This window comes from Triticum urartu, chromosome 3 (assembly GCF_003073215.2).
Source record: "Triticum urartu cultivar G1812 chromosome 3, Tu2.1, whole genome shotgun sequence".
Lineage (NCBI taxonomy): Eukaryota > Viridiplantae > Streptophyta > Magnoliopsida > Poales > Poaceae > Triticum > Triticum urartu.
The window spans coordinates 566,349,772-566,363,645 of record NC_053024.1 but is presented as its reverse complement, the minus strand read 5'-3'; the positions used below and the strand labels follow the sequence as shown (position 1 = coordinate 566,363,645).

The 13,874-nt window shown below is 42.4% G+C and overlaps 2 protein-coding genes and 1 long non-coding RNA gene across 4 annotated transcripts; 2 read left to right on the top strand and 1 right to left on the bottom strand.

Moving 5' to 3' along the window:
* Positions 1 to 280: 280 nt before the first annotated feature.
* On the top strand, positions 281 to 5,380 carry LOC125545036. Of its 2 annotated transcripts, XR_007299875.1 has the most exons (6): positions 281 to 460; positions 3,246 to 3,349; positions 3,934 to 4,315; positions 4,401 to 4,554; positions 4,624 to 4,770; positions 4,903 to 5,380. It is a non-coding gene; the product is annotated as an uncharacterized LOC125545036 (long non-coding RNA). The 2 variants fall into 2 exon arrangements; XR_007299874.1 differs by having other exon boundaries at positions 4,624 to 5,380.
* LOC125545034 (subtilisin-like protease SBT3.8) lies at positions 551 to 4,540 on the bottom strand. The gene is made up of 10 exons (XM_048708882.1): positions 4,420 to 4,540; positions 4,239 to 4,330; positions 3,992 to 4,089; positions 3,194 to 3,355; positions 2,483 to 3,102; positions 2,303 to 2,373; positions 1,930 to 2,184; positions 1,708 to 1,825; positions 1,329 to 1,500; positions 551 to 1,231 (listed from the first exon to the last, which is right to left on the bottom strand). Exons 1-10 carry the CDS (start codon positions 4,513 to 4,515, stop codon positions 690 to 692), a joined length of 2,226 nt encoding a protein of 741 aa, XP_048564839.1. The 5' UTR covers positions 4,516 to 4,540; the 3' UTR covers positions 551 to 689.
* A 2,025-nt stretch (positions 5,381 to 7,405) lies between the features above and the next one.
* Positions 7,406 to 10,294, top strand: LOC125545035 (protein translation factor SUI1 homolog). The gene is made up of 5 exons (XM_048708883.1): positions 7,406 to 7,582; positions 8,762 to 8,864; positions 9,546 to 9,757; positions 9,844 to 9,897; positions 9,987 to 10,294. Exons 2-5 carry the CDS (start codon positions 8,828 to 8,830, stop codon positions 10,029 to 10,031), a joined length of 348 nt encoding a protein of 115 aa, XP_048564840.1. The 5' UTR covers positions 7,406 to 7,582; positions 8,762 to 8,827; the 3' UTR covers positions 10,032 to 10,294.
* Positions 10,295 to 13,874: the final 3,580 nt, after the last annotated feature.

Here is a 13,874-nt window from a genome sequence, read left to right as displayed (position 1 = left end):
TCTCGCGAAAGAAAAAAAACATGTTTTTTCGTGCCAAAAAAATAATTTTTTTATCCAAAAGCTAAGGAAGACAGGTAGAAAACCTAAGTGTTGAAAAAATAAACAAAAAAAAGGTTTAAAAAGCCAAAAACGCGTTGAAAAAAACGATGTAAGCGAGACATAGTGTTGGCGCTGTGGCTCGACGCTACATCAACGGCCTCAACGCCGAAGTTGTCTCATCCAGATAGCACGGCCCAATTTATTGAGGCCCATGTACAGGATCAGAACGACGAGGCTGGGGAACAATGGCCGTCAGCCGCACGGCGCCCCCTAAAAAAAAGGTCAGCCGCACGGCGATACCGGGACCAGAACGAGTCCCGTCGACTCCGGCGGCCGGAGGTCAACGTACGCGGACCCCCACTCCCGTGTCGGCTCTGGCCACGGCTAATCAGGCGAGGCTCTCCGCCGCCCACGCCGCCAGGTTCGTCCCAGCCATCCTCCTCTCTCTCCAGCGATTTCCGTTGTGTGATTCGTCGGGGGTAAAATCGAGAACCGAGCATTCAGACAAAAATCAATAACAGTAGTGTTCTATTGCAAACAAATTTCTTCAAGTACAAACTACAAATCGTAAGTACTACAAATAATCTTGTGATTCATGCTAAAATCCGTAACATCACCAATCTTTATTTTTCATATGACATTCCTCGTTACTATGCAACATCGGCGTAGAAATCTTGGATTGTGATCCGGACTGCTAGTGGGATCCTCACCGAGTGGCGCTCGTTGCGCCAAGTCAGGCTGCCGAACGTGTAGCCGCCTTGCACCTTCCACAGAGGCGTCATGCTGACCTTGAAGGCGTGCACTTTCGTTGTCGCGTTGAAGACTAGGGTTGGTGGGTCGACTTTGATCCTCACTCCTGAGGGGGACTGTATATCGGCTCGGTAAACCGCGTCGACCTCGCCAACGTTCGTGACTGCTCGCTGCACCTTAATTGGACCCCTTAGCTCAGGAATGGCTATGGAAGGCAGGTTTAGGTGATATGCCGGCGATGTAGAAATGTTGCAGATAGCGTATTTCTGAATCGTGCAAGCGAAGAACTTGCTGTAGTCCCTCGGATCGATGTCGTAAACAAGGCCGGGATCGGCAGCTGCATTAGGATTTATGTTTCCTCCTCCATAGTCGAATGGGTCGGCGACCTTCCGGGGTAGTGCTTCTGCTAGCATCGGCATGCCATGCTCATCCTTGGTTGATGCTTTACCCATGCAAAGAAGAGCAAATCGTTGTTAAGAAAGTGTGAGTGGATTGATGAGGATAGTGTTTCATGTGGATATAATGTTTTAGGAATTTACCAGTGGTAACAATTGCTGATTTTAGGGCAGCGTGAGACCAATCAGGATGTACAGCCTTTAGCAATGCTACGACGCCTGCTACATGTGGGGTTGACATTGATGCCCCTGAGTCGAACACATATCCGTCTCCTGTAGCTGCTAAGATGTTCACTCCTGGTGCGGCTATGTCAGGCTGTTAAAGTAGTTATAATGGGATTAAGATAATTTCACCGTATGAAGGTAGTGCTAACCTGTCAAACAAAATCATCTTAACGTCCCTATTTCTGAGAGAAATCTTACGATCAATCCCTACTAGTTGGTGTTTTTCCGAAAATTGTTTCTGGAATAATAGTATATATATTGCAAGGACAACAGAATGCGCTCATTTTAGCTTGTGTACCTTAAGAACTGTAGGGTACTTGGCGGACGGGCCTCTTGAAGAAAAAAATGCGACTCTTGGAGCAGGAACTCGGTTTCCTGTTATAGTACTTGCTGGCTCAATCTTGGCAATGGGCGAGCTGCTCAAGTTAAAGCACAGTTTATTGAGTCTTTAAATAATTGCTGGATAAAAGATAACATCTGTAAGCAACTAAGCATGGAAGGCCACAAAATAGGTTCTTACCCTTGGCTTCCAATGTATGTTGCAACTTGAAACCCGATATCAATGTCGACAATGACACATGCAATGCCCACACAATCTTCGGTGCTCAAAAGCTTATCTATGGTATATATTGCGAAAATAAGACCAAATGCCCCACCACTTTTAACATTTGTTATGGCGTCTGGGAGAATGTCTGCTGTTGGGCCAAAAGTTTCTTTAATGCATAGAACAATTTTTCCGTTGATTTCCGTGCCATTTAGCGCCTCGATTGAGCAGCTGAAAACAGAAAGACCACAATAATTGCTCAACTGGATTCAGATCTTAATGCCTAAGCAGAAAATGACATCTATTTATAAATGTAGTCAATTGAGAAACCGAATAGCATCTGACACACCTTCCACCTTGTACAAGTGGCTGGAACCCACTCTTGGATTCATTTTTTATCATGTAATAGAGTGATTGACCCTGCAAATATGAAAAGTTATGCATAAATATTGAGTGGTAAGTGTTTGAGGATGATAGGTGGAGCAAAGTTGCCTCCCAGGATTCTAACAAAGATCATGTTTGTGCATACCACGATGGTTTGATTGTTTCCAAGGGTAATGGCAGTTGGAAAAGACCGGTCGATCTTGCTCGTTGCGACTGTGATGACCCAAGGGGCTGTGTTAGAAATGACTTGTGGTCTAGGCCCGCTATTTCCCGCGCCATAAACAACGGTAATACCCTTCTGGACTGCATGGAGTGAACCAAATGAATTGTCATTATATTGGACTGATAGGGATAGGATGTCAACTCCATCATGAATCGCATCATCCAGAGCTGCTAGCAGCGCGGCACTAGCAAGCTGCACCTTCTTCGGGCCCTCGAATGCAACCTTGTACACTGCAAGGCGCGCTCGGGGCGCACCACCCCGTGCCACCCCTGCTGCCAGGCCATGGAGGCTGACCCCCTCTACTATTGCACCGGCTGCTGTGGATGCGGTGTGTGTCCCGTGCCCATTAATGTCCCGTGCCGACATGTAATTGTTCGCTTGGTCAGCCTTGTCCAGACCCGCAGGATAGTACCGTGCGCCTATGATTTTCCTGCTGCAGTTGGTGCTGTTCCAGGCCTGCCCCAGCTGACACACACCCTTCCATCGTGACGGTACTGGTCCGTATCCTTCGTCGCTGAAGCTTCTTGATTCAGGCCAGATCCCTGCATCAATTGCATTTGCAGTGTTTTAGCAGGAATTTGCTTGGTGAAGATTTTTTTCTCTAATTTAACTTGTTAGCAATGAAGGACTGACCAGTGTCAACTATCCCGATAATTACATCTTCTCCATATTTGCTCCTCTGCAGAAGTTTACTGGGTGGCTGATGGTCCAGGTTCATGCCAAGGAAATCCCAACTTCTTGTGGTCATCAAGTCATGATGCTGATTTGGAGTAACGCTGATAACTTCAGGTAGCTCTGAACATGTCAAAAATATACATGAGGAACTAAAATTCTAAATCAGAAGCCGCCAGTTAGTTATGTATATGTGGTGTATACATCACAGAGTAACAAAAAGAAAGGATCCTCATAACCCGAGAAAGAAATTGTCTGCTTCTCAGTTAACTACTGATAGTCCCAAGATCAAAATTTTCTCGCCCCTTATTTTACCCTTTCACGAATTCTGAAGTTTGATTGGACAATTCTCAGCAGTGACTTAAAAGTAGTTATTTTTCAGTCACCTAAGAAATAGGAAAAATTGAAATAATAATCAGGCAGGATCGTAAGGCTACTGCAGATGTGCAGCTTCATACTAAAATGAGTGTACAACTACAAATAAGTTGTATTGCAGAAAAGAGACCATACATTGATCCGGAGTAGGTTTCCACAAAACGGGAATAAGAACCATATGACTGCCCACCCTCGAACTCATATCGATGATTAGAAAGATAAACAGCTTAACTAATGAGCAAATAATAATCACCAAATACGTTTCTTTCTTCAGAAGAAAGGATCATGCATCAGGATTGAATTCTCCAATTCGGTTATCTTAACAGGATAGTGTTAGACCATCAGAGAATTAGCGAAGCAATTTTTGTAGTAAACTTGGCCCACCTCCAAGATCTTGTGCTTGGTCATCTGTTAACATCGCCGCGAAGCCGGAGAAGCCATGCTTGTAGCTGTAAGTGATGGAGGCCAACGCATCTTCCTTGCTGAAACAAATCAGCAAGTGATGAGGAAAAATAAAACGGCAGCCTTTCTCGGAATTGTCGAACGAAATACTCTGTCCTCTAAATGTATATTGCCATTCAGAAGATCAGAACCAAACTCGGAAAGATAGGAAGCTTGTTCTGAGGTTTACCTTCCAAGAATGGTGGTGAGCATGTCATGGTGCGAAGATGTTACCAGAGAAGGGTCATCATGTTTCTTCTCTCCCAGGTAAACGATGTACAGCTATGCGTGGAGAGGAACATAAAACATATCTTAGCATCGAACAGAACCAACACTATGCCATAAAATGCAGGGTGATGAATTGGCCATACCTTTTGAGATCCATACCCTCTGCTTATGTTTATCATAAGGCATAAGCATAGTAGGAGGTAAGCCGGAAAACGCCGAGGGGAAGAGTGGAAATCCATGTTGGTATGGAAGCACTTGCTGATATGATCCAACAACAGGTAATGGTATTTATAGGCCTGTTAGCCTCTGTCCTGTATGATGATGACTAATTGATTGTCCATGTGCAGAAAGGAAGGTCAAAGATACAGGCTCAGTTCGCATGAATCCAATCTTTCGGCTATCGACGCCAATTTCCTCCATGAAGTTCCCTGGAACTAGCTCAGCTGAAACGCGTTGCGTTTCTCCCCGCTCCAGCATTCTCCCATTTCAAACCTGTAATATTGCACTTATTTTCCCTCTCCCGAAGCACGGTTTTTCAATTTGTTCATTCGCATGTTAAGCAAATAAATGAATTCATATCATCTTCTCTACAAGAACTAATGAAGACAAAAACGTGTGGCGTGCAGTGCAGGCAACGAAGTCCCAGAAGATGCTGCCGGTTGCTGTAGGGAAGAACAGCGCAGGGCTCCGTTCAGACAGGGAATCCAATCAAGGGCCCTCCGGATGGTCTCGTGCGCGTATTGAAGGTGCGGTGGTTCTCAATCGGCGGCGGGTTTTGTATGCCTTTCCTTTTCCTCGGCGCTGCATACGATTGTACGGGTCCATCACCCGTGGCTGTGAGCGATCCGTAGAACATTGACTTCCTGATGAGGGAGCATCTCTTCCATCTCTTCAGGGGAGAAGATTGACTTGACTAGTGCGTCGACCATCCATGCCATACGTAGTGCCAGCTCTTCCACTGTTATCTTGGAGACGTCACTGCAGCCTGCTGATCTTTTGTTTCTCTTCCATTCCTAAATACACCATCTGTTTTTAAATACAAGACGTTTTGGCAATTCAAGCCTCTTTTAAAGAATTACCAAGTGTATTCTGACAGTGTAAATATGAGCTCTGACTTTGATTTGTTTAATATCTGTTTAATGGTTACAAATTTAAACAGATACGTATTAAACAAATATTTAATGCTTACAAATGTTTAAATGGTTACAAATTCATGATAAGAATTCGCCGCAAAAAAATCATGATAAGAAGTGCTTTAAAAGACGAACCTGACAATATCAATTCTGTGTAAGTCTCGATTTTGAGAATGATATGCATCTTACATAAATGATAAAGTGGTGTTTCATGTCTGCATCATACGGCTCGTTTCACCAAAATGGCGTGGATTTTATTGGTATAGTCAATGACGCATTTGCCAGGAAAGCACTTGGAGATTGATGGTCAATTTTCGTAACCAGTCACTGGTCGTATACTACCAAAAAAAATTGTTTTGTTTGTTGTTATATTGAAATATGGATTGTTAAAAATATAATCAACGTTGAGTAACTTTGTCAACTTTTAGACTTGTGCAGACAAATGTGTGCTGATGTGCATTTGTGCCCATGTTATATCAGCACCAATCTTCACGTAAAATTAAATGATATAGAAGTTAGATGAGACTTTGTTAATTCTCATCCATATGAGAATTAAAAAATTTATATTTTTTTTACTTAGTGCTTCTAGGGCTCATCTAGATGTGAAATAGTTATTGCACATCTAGGTGATGTCATCCTTATTTGTATTGTCTTGTTTCCCCCTCTCCACCATCTCTGTTCTTTTTTATGTTTGGCGGTTCTCGTACATTTCTTATGTGTCATCGTCCTGTAGTGTTGTAGGCCTTTTTTCACACTTCTTTTTTTCTTTGAGAAAACTTCTGATTTATTCATCAATTGTCAAGGAGTATAAAAAACAGAAGTAAAAATTATATCTAGGTCCGCAGACCACCTAGTGACGACTACAAGAATTGGAGCAAGCCGAAGGCACGTCGTCATCATTGCCCCTCCCTCGTCGGAGCCGACAAACCTTATTATAGTAGACCATTGGAAAGACCCCATAGAACCAGCACACCATAATAGCGACCACCGTCGATGAAGAGAAGTGTAGATCAGAATGATGCAACATGTAGGCACACATACGCATACAAACGAAGACCGATTCCAAACGGATCCACCGAAGACAAACGCCAACCGAATCTCACGAAATTAGCCGGAGACACACCTCCACACGCCCTCCGACGACGGTAGAAGCACCGCCAGGACGGGGGCTAGGCGGGGATAACCTTGATCCATCTTTAAAAAGTCACGCCAACTCGTCTTCTTGAGCATGGCAAAAAAACTAATAAAAAAACACCTAAAACAGCGCCTCCATTGTCCTAGAACCACAAAAGACGTGCCGGATCGGCGGCGCCGCCGATGAGAGGCATGACAAATCCTAGCGGAGCGCCTTCGGGTCGCTAGAGCCAAGGGACACAGACGTGCGCTTTTTGTGCTTCTATTGTTTGGGCCTATTTTATCATACGGGATGTGTGTCGTACTTGTCAATCCAAAACTAAGGAAAGCACATGAAAAAACTCTACATGGGTTCTTTTCTGCAAATTTAAATTTTTTTGGTGAAACAAAAAAATGTCCATGGATTTAAAAAAATATCCATGATTATAAAAAGATGTTCATGAATTTGAAAAGTGTTCGCAAATACGAAAAATGTTCGTGAATTTTTGAAAAATATTTATGATTGCTTCTTAAAAAGTCATGAGTTTAAAACGGTTCACAATTTTCTTAAAAAAAGTGTTGTCACCAGAGGCATTTACATATATGCACTTTTTTTAGAGGGAAACATGTGCACTTTGGAAAAGGTTTTTTTAATCTCGAACGGGTACCTCTGACTAATTTGTTTTTTTTTGAGACAAACCTCTGACTAATTTGTGATTAGGCAAGGTTGACGCCTAAGAATCAGGGCCCAGCAAAACTAACAGGACAAGATTACAACTCCATCTGCCGCTAATGGGCCTGAACCGACGGCAAGGCTAAATTTAGCGTAGAACCGACGGACCGAATATCCTCTCCCCACGTTTAATCGTCGGTCCGCCTAATTTATACGCGGCGTGCTCCTTTATAACCGACGGTGGTGGAACCGGGGCGGAAGGAGAGAGAGGAGAGGAGACAGATATTTCCCCCGAGCCGAGGTCAAGTCGTCTCGTCCCGTGCTGCGTTTCTCCTCCTCCCCCGCTCCTCCCCCATTCGCCGTCCGCGGTTCTCTCCACCGAACAAGGTGATTCCCCCCTCTCCTCGCCCTCCCCCCCGTCGGCCGATTCGACGTTTCCGTGCTCCCCCGGGGTTCGATTTCTAGCGGTTGACTCCGTCTCGCGATCGGTTGTTGCGGTTGCGCCGTCTGATCGCCCGCTCCCAATCTCGCTCCGAGCCGACCAGATCTCAATGGGGCTGTTGGGTTGATTTGTTGGTGTGCCGATTTTTGGCCCCAATCGGTTGGTTTCCTCACCTGGTAGGCCGGTTTTCTGGAAATCGGGCGTTTGATATTGGGGATTCGCTTAGGTTTGCGGGCGCGATTTGAACCGATCTGTTCGTGCGAGCAGTTTAGATAAGTGCCTTGTTTTTTGTTGTCGGCGTATGTGATTGTGGGCTGGTTTAGATATTTCGTGATGCGTCTAGAACGATCAATTTTGGAACATGCTGTTTGTGATTTAGGAAATTTGTGGGCTGATTTTAGGTTCTCCCTTGGTAGTTAATAAGGAGGTAAATTACTTTGTATGGTCTTCTACTTTCTATGTGGATTTTGGAAGTGACCAAGGATGGGGCTTGTGCTTGCGTTTTGCACACCGTCCCTCGTTTTTTATGCTGAATGTCCTGTGCACTTAATTCGATGTTGTACTGTTGAGGGCATGTACAATGGTTGATAAGACAGTCTTATCTTAAGTCTTGCATGTAATTTAGAGATGACAAAAAAGTATGTCTACAATGAGTTATATCTTAGCCTTATCTTCAATAACTAGCAATTCCTTAAAACATGGTGAGACAAATTGTGCTAAGAGATCATCTCTTGTCTTATCTTAAATAAGAGAAGACAAGCCTTTTCTTACAAGTTCTCTCTCCTCCACCTCATCATTTATCCTACGTGGCACTCCTAAGATAGCACCATTGTACATGCCCTGAGTACCCTCCGTATTGCGTGACTATATCTGCCTTAGATATTTCGTGACTATAACTCTGAATTTCTTAAATTTCATCAGCTATAATGATAATAACTTAATAGAGGTCTTCTTAAGAAGAAATTCAGATGCAACTTCTGTCAGCACCTAGTAATATCCTACTATCTAGGAACTATTGCATATCAGTGGCTCAGTTCTAGCTTATACTCTTCTCAGAATGAATGTTGAAATTTCAGAATTAACGTATTGCTGGACGGTTTGTAATTGTTTGGGATGTTTTGCAGCTCACACATCAAGACAATAAATAGAGCCTCGTTTGTTTGGGGCCAATCAAACCAAACAACAAGTTCATGTCTGATCTCGACGTCCAGGTTCCAACTGCTTTTGGTATGCACTCATTTCATTATCTCTTCATTAGGGAATCACACCTGCCAATCTATAGCAATTTGAGTCCTTAACCTGTAGATTGTGTTTCTTTACGTTCCCTCTTCCCTGAATTAACCTATAGACTGTTCTCAATATCTAATCTCAGTAACCAACAGCATACCATTATCACTAGATTATAAGTTGTTATATAGCTACATATATGTATCATGCTGGACAAGAGCTTTTGCTAACCTTCCCTAGAGGCACAGGTACATAGCTTGTCTGCATTAATAAAGATGCACAGGCACAGATCACTATATTACAGAAACATGGATCATTTGTTTTGCCTATAAATAACCTATAGATTGTCTTTACTTACGTTCTCTCTTACCCTAAATTACCTAATAGATTGTTCTCAATATCTAGTTCTATCAACTAACAGAATACCACATCTAGTTGATTATGAGTTAGTTGTTGTATACATATTTATCATGCTGGACAAGAGCTTTTCCTAACCTTCTCTAGAGGTGGTACTAATGCATATCTTATCTGTATTCTGAAGATGTGTGTTCACAGATATCTATGTCACAGAAACATGTAATTTTTGGTTTGTCCTACAGTCTAACACTGATTTGTGAATCCTCTGGCTGCCTTGCCTATTATACCTTCTACCGAGAAGTTGACTTCGCATCTTCTTTGTAGATCCGTTTGCTGAGGCAAATGCTGAGGACTCCGGCGCTGGTGCTGGATCAAAGAACTATGTGCATGTGCGTGTCCAGCAGCGCAACGGAAGAAAGAGTCTGACTACTGTTCAGGGCTTGAAGAAAGATTACAGCTACAACAAGATTCTCAAGGATCTCAAAAAGGAATTCTGCTGTAATGGTACTGTAGTCCAGGATCCAGAACTAGGCCAGGTACAGCGAGGTTCTCCTATTTTGTTGAATCAAAGTTCTCTAATGTAAAGGTATATATGCTGATGAGTTATCTTCTATATTTCCAGGTCATCCAACTCCAAGGTGATCAGCGTAAAAATGTTGCTACTTTCCTAGTTCAGGTAATTTACGATGCTATTTTATATTGTCATACATATTGACTGTTGTGCATACATCTTCTAAATTTGGGTGGCAATTTCTGTTTGGTTAGGCTGGACTTGCAAAGAAAGAGAGCATCAAGATTCACGGATTTTAGGCAACACACAAATGCTCGTGTGCTGTCACCGAAGCCTGGAAGTTGTCGTATACTTGGTATTGTCACATCTAAGACCATTTGAATTGCTAGTAGTCGCGTGAGGCATCTGTGTTTGATGCACTTTTACATCCGAGACATTTGAATTTGCATCGGTGTGTTGATGCAAGTTGTCCTTCACCATGGTTTGTATGTGCCACCAGTATGGCAGTATGGTTTATCCAGGTTATTGTGCACTAAATAAATGTACTTCAGGCTTATCTTCTCATGGTTGTGTGCTCTGTTCGTTTTTTTTTTGTTTGCCTGAATTTGTTTATTTTCTCATGGGTGTGCTCCATAGGTGCCTAGGCCAGGGACACTTCTTCCTTTTTGTTTCTTGATATGACACAGCTGGAGCATAGCTGGAGTAGTTTCTTAGGGCCATCTAGTTCTAAGCTTCGCAATGTTTATATGTAGCACCGGTGAATTTGGTAGTAGTAGTAGTATTGAAAGGGGCAGATCCCTACTTCAATTGTCATCTGACGACTCTTCCCTAGCTGTGGACTCTGACCTCATGCAACAAAAGAAAATCAAAATCAAATGAATCTGAATATAACCAATCTATAGATGACTCGGTGACGGCCTCCTGAACCCAAGTTTTCATCTCTTGCTCTAGACATCGCTGCTTGCCCGTGCCAGTCCATGAAAGGAGGATGAAGGTATTGAACTGGAGGATGCTGGAACAGTGGAAGAATAACTCTGGGAGAGGCAAAAGAGAAGTCCAGAGAGACATTGACCCAGTGATGCAAATTTCATAGTACTCCCTTCGTAAAGAAATATAAGAGTGTTTAGATCACTACTGTTATATTTGTTTACAGAGATTCACTATTCTGTTCTTTGGATGACAGTGATCTTGCGGTTGTTTTAGGAAGATCCCTGTTCGTGACAGTAGAACGTTATAGTATGTGAAGCTAATGCATCAAATAATTGTTGGGTACGCTGCATCTTGCGAGTGGTTAGGCGAACAGGAGCGAGTCCCTTTGCGATCCACCGGTGCCGACGTTGATTCCTTCTCTCTCCACAGATTGCTATCTCTTAAGCATTGCGTTGGATTTCCTTGAAGAGGAAAGGATGATGCAGCAAAGTAGCGTAAGTATTTTCCTCAGTTTTTAAGAACTAAGGTATCAATCCAGTAGGAAGTTCGCGCGAGTCGGTAGATATGATAGAGTAATATTTTTGGTATTTTTGTGATTAAGATGCAAAGTAAAATAAAAGCAAAGTAAAAAAAGTAAAGGAAATAACTAGGTATTGGAAGATTAATATGATAAAGATAGACCCCGGGGCCATAGGTTTCACTAGTGGCTTCTCTCAAGAGTATAAGTATTTTTACGGTGAGTGAACGAATTACTGTTGAACAATTGACAGAATTGAGCATAGTTATAAGAATATCTAGGGTTGATCGTGTATATAGGCATCACGTTCGAGACAAGTAGACCGACTCCTGCCTGCATCTACTACTATTACTCCACTTATCGACCGCTATCCAGCATGCATCTAGAGTATTAAGTTCATGAAAATAGAGTAACGCCTTAAGCAAGATGACATGATGTAGAAGGATAAATTCATGCAATATGATAAAAACATCATCTTGTTATCCTCGATAGCAACAATACAATACGTGCCTTACTGCCCCTACTGTCACTGGGAAAGGACACCGCAAGATTGAACCTAAAGCTAAACACTTCTCCCATTGCAAGAAAAATCAATCTAGTAGGCCAAACCAAACTGATAATTCGAAGAGACTTGCAAAGATAACCAATCATACATAAAAGAATTCAGAGAAGATTCAAATATTGTTCATAGATAATCTTGATTATAAACGCATAATTCATTGGTCTCAACAAACACACCGCAAAAAGAAGATTACATCGAATAGATCTCCACAAGAGAGGGGGAGAATGTTGTATTGAGATCCAAAAAGAAAGAAGAAGCCATCTAGCTAATAACTATGGACCCGAAGGTCTGAGGTAAACTACTCACACTTCATCGGAGAGGCTATGGTGTTGATGTAGAAGCCCTCCGTGATGGATGCCCCCTCCGGCTGAGCTCCGAAACAGGCCCCAAGATGGGATCTCGTGGATACAGAAGGTTGCGGCGGTGGAATTAAGTTTTTGGCTCCGTCCCTGATCGTTTGAGGGTACATAGGTATATATAGGAGGAAGGAGTACGTCAGTGGAGCAACATGGGGCCCACGATGGTGGAGGGCGCGCTTGAGAGGGGGGGGGGTAGGCGCGCCCCCTACCTCATGGCTTCCTCCTTTATTTCTTGACATAGGGTCCAAGTCTCCTGGATCATGTTTGTTCCGAAAATCACGTTCCCGAAGGTTTCATTCCGTTTGGACTCCGTTCGATATTCCTTTTCTACGAAACTCTGAAATAGGCAAAAAACAACAATTCTGGGCTGGGCCTCCGGTTAATAGGTTAGTCCAAAAAATAATATAAAAGTGGATAATAACGCCCAATAATATCCAAAACAGTAGATAATATAGCATGGAGCAATCAAAAATTATAGATACGTTGGAGACGTATCAAGCATCCCCAAGCTTAATTCCTGCTCGTCCTCGAGTAGGTAAATGATAAAAAAAGATAATTTTTGATGTGGAGGGCTACTTGGCATAATTTCAATGTAATTCTTCTTAATTTTGGTATGAATATTCAGATCTGAAAGATTCAAGATAAAAGTTCATATTGACATAAAAATAATAATACTTCAAGCATACTAACTAAGAAATTATGTCTTCTCAAAATAACATGGCCAAAGAAATTCATCCCTACAAAATCATATAGTTTAGTCATGCTCCATTTTCGTCACACAAGAATGCTCTCATCATGCACAACCCCGATGACAAGTCAAGAAATTGTTTCATACTTTAGTAATCTCAAACCTATAAACTTTCACGCAATATATGAGCGCGAGCCATAGACATAGCACTATGGGTGGAATAGAATATGATGATGGGGTTATGTAGCAGACCTGTTGACTAAGCCTCTTCCACAAGCAAAACATGATCAGCACCAAGGCTCCATGGGTGTTAGAATCATTACTGTGTAATCTAGATTATTGACTCTAGTGCAAGTGGGAGACTGAAGGAAATATGCCCTAGAGGCAATAATAAAGTTATTATTTATTTCCTTATATCATGATAAATGTTTATTATTCATGCTAGAATTGTATTAACCGGAAACATAATACATGTGTGAATACGTAGACAAACAGAGTGTCACTAGTATGCCTCTACTTGACTAGCTCGTTAATCAAAGATGGTTATGTTTCCTAACCATGGACAAAGAGTTGTTATGTGATTAACGGGATCACATCATTAGGTGAATGATCTGATTGACATGACCCATTCCATTAGCTTAGCACCCGATCGTTTAGTATGTTGCTATTGCTTTCTTCATGACTTATACATGTTCCTATGACTATGAGATTATGCAACTCCCGTTTGCCGGAGGAACACTTTGTGTGCTACCAAACGTCACAACGTAACTGGGTGATTATAAAGGTGCTCTACAGGTGTCTCCAAAGGTACATGTTGGGTTGGCGTATTTCGAGATTAGGATTTGTCACTCTGATTGTCGGAGAGGTATCTCTGGGCCCTCTCGGTAATGCACATCACATAAGCCTTGCAAGCATTGCAACTAATGAGTTAGTTGTGAGATGATGTATTACGGAACGAGTAAAGAGACTTGCCGGTAACGAGATTGAACTAGGTATTGAGATACCGACGATCGAATCTCGGGCAAGTAACATACCGATGACAAAGGGAACAACGTATGTTGTTATGCGGTCTGACCGATAAAAGAT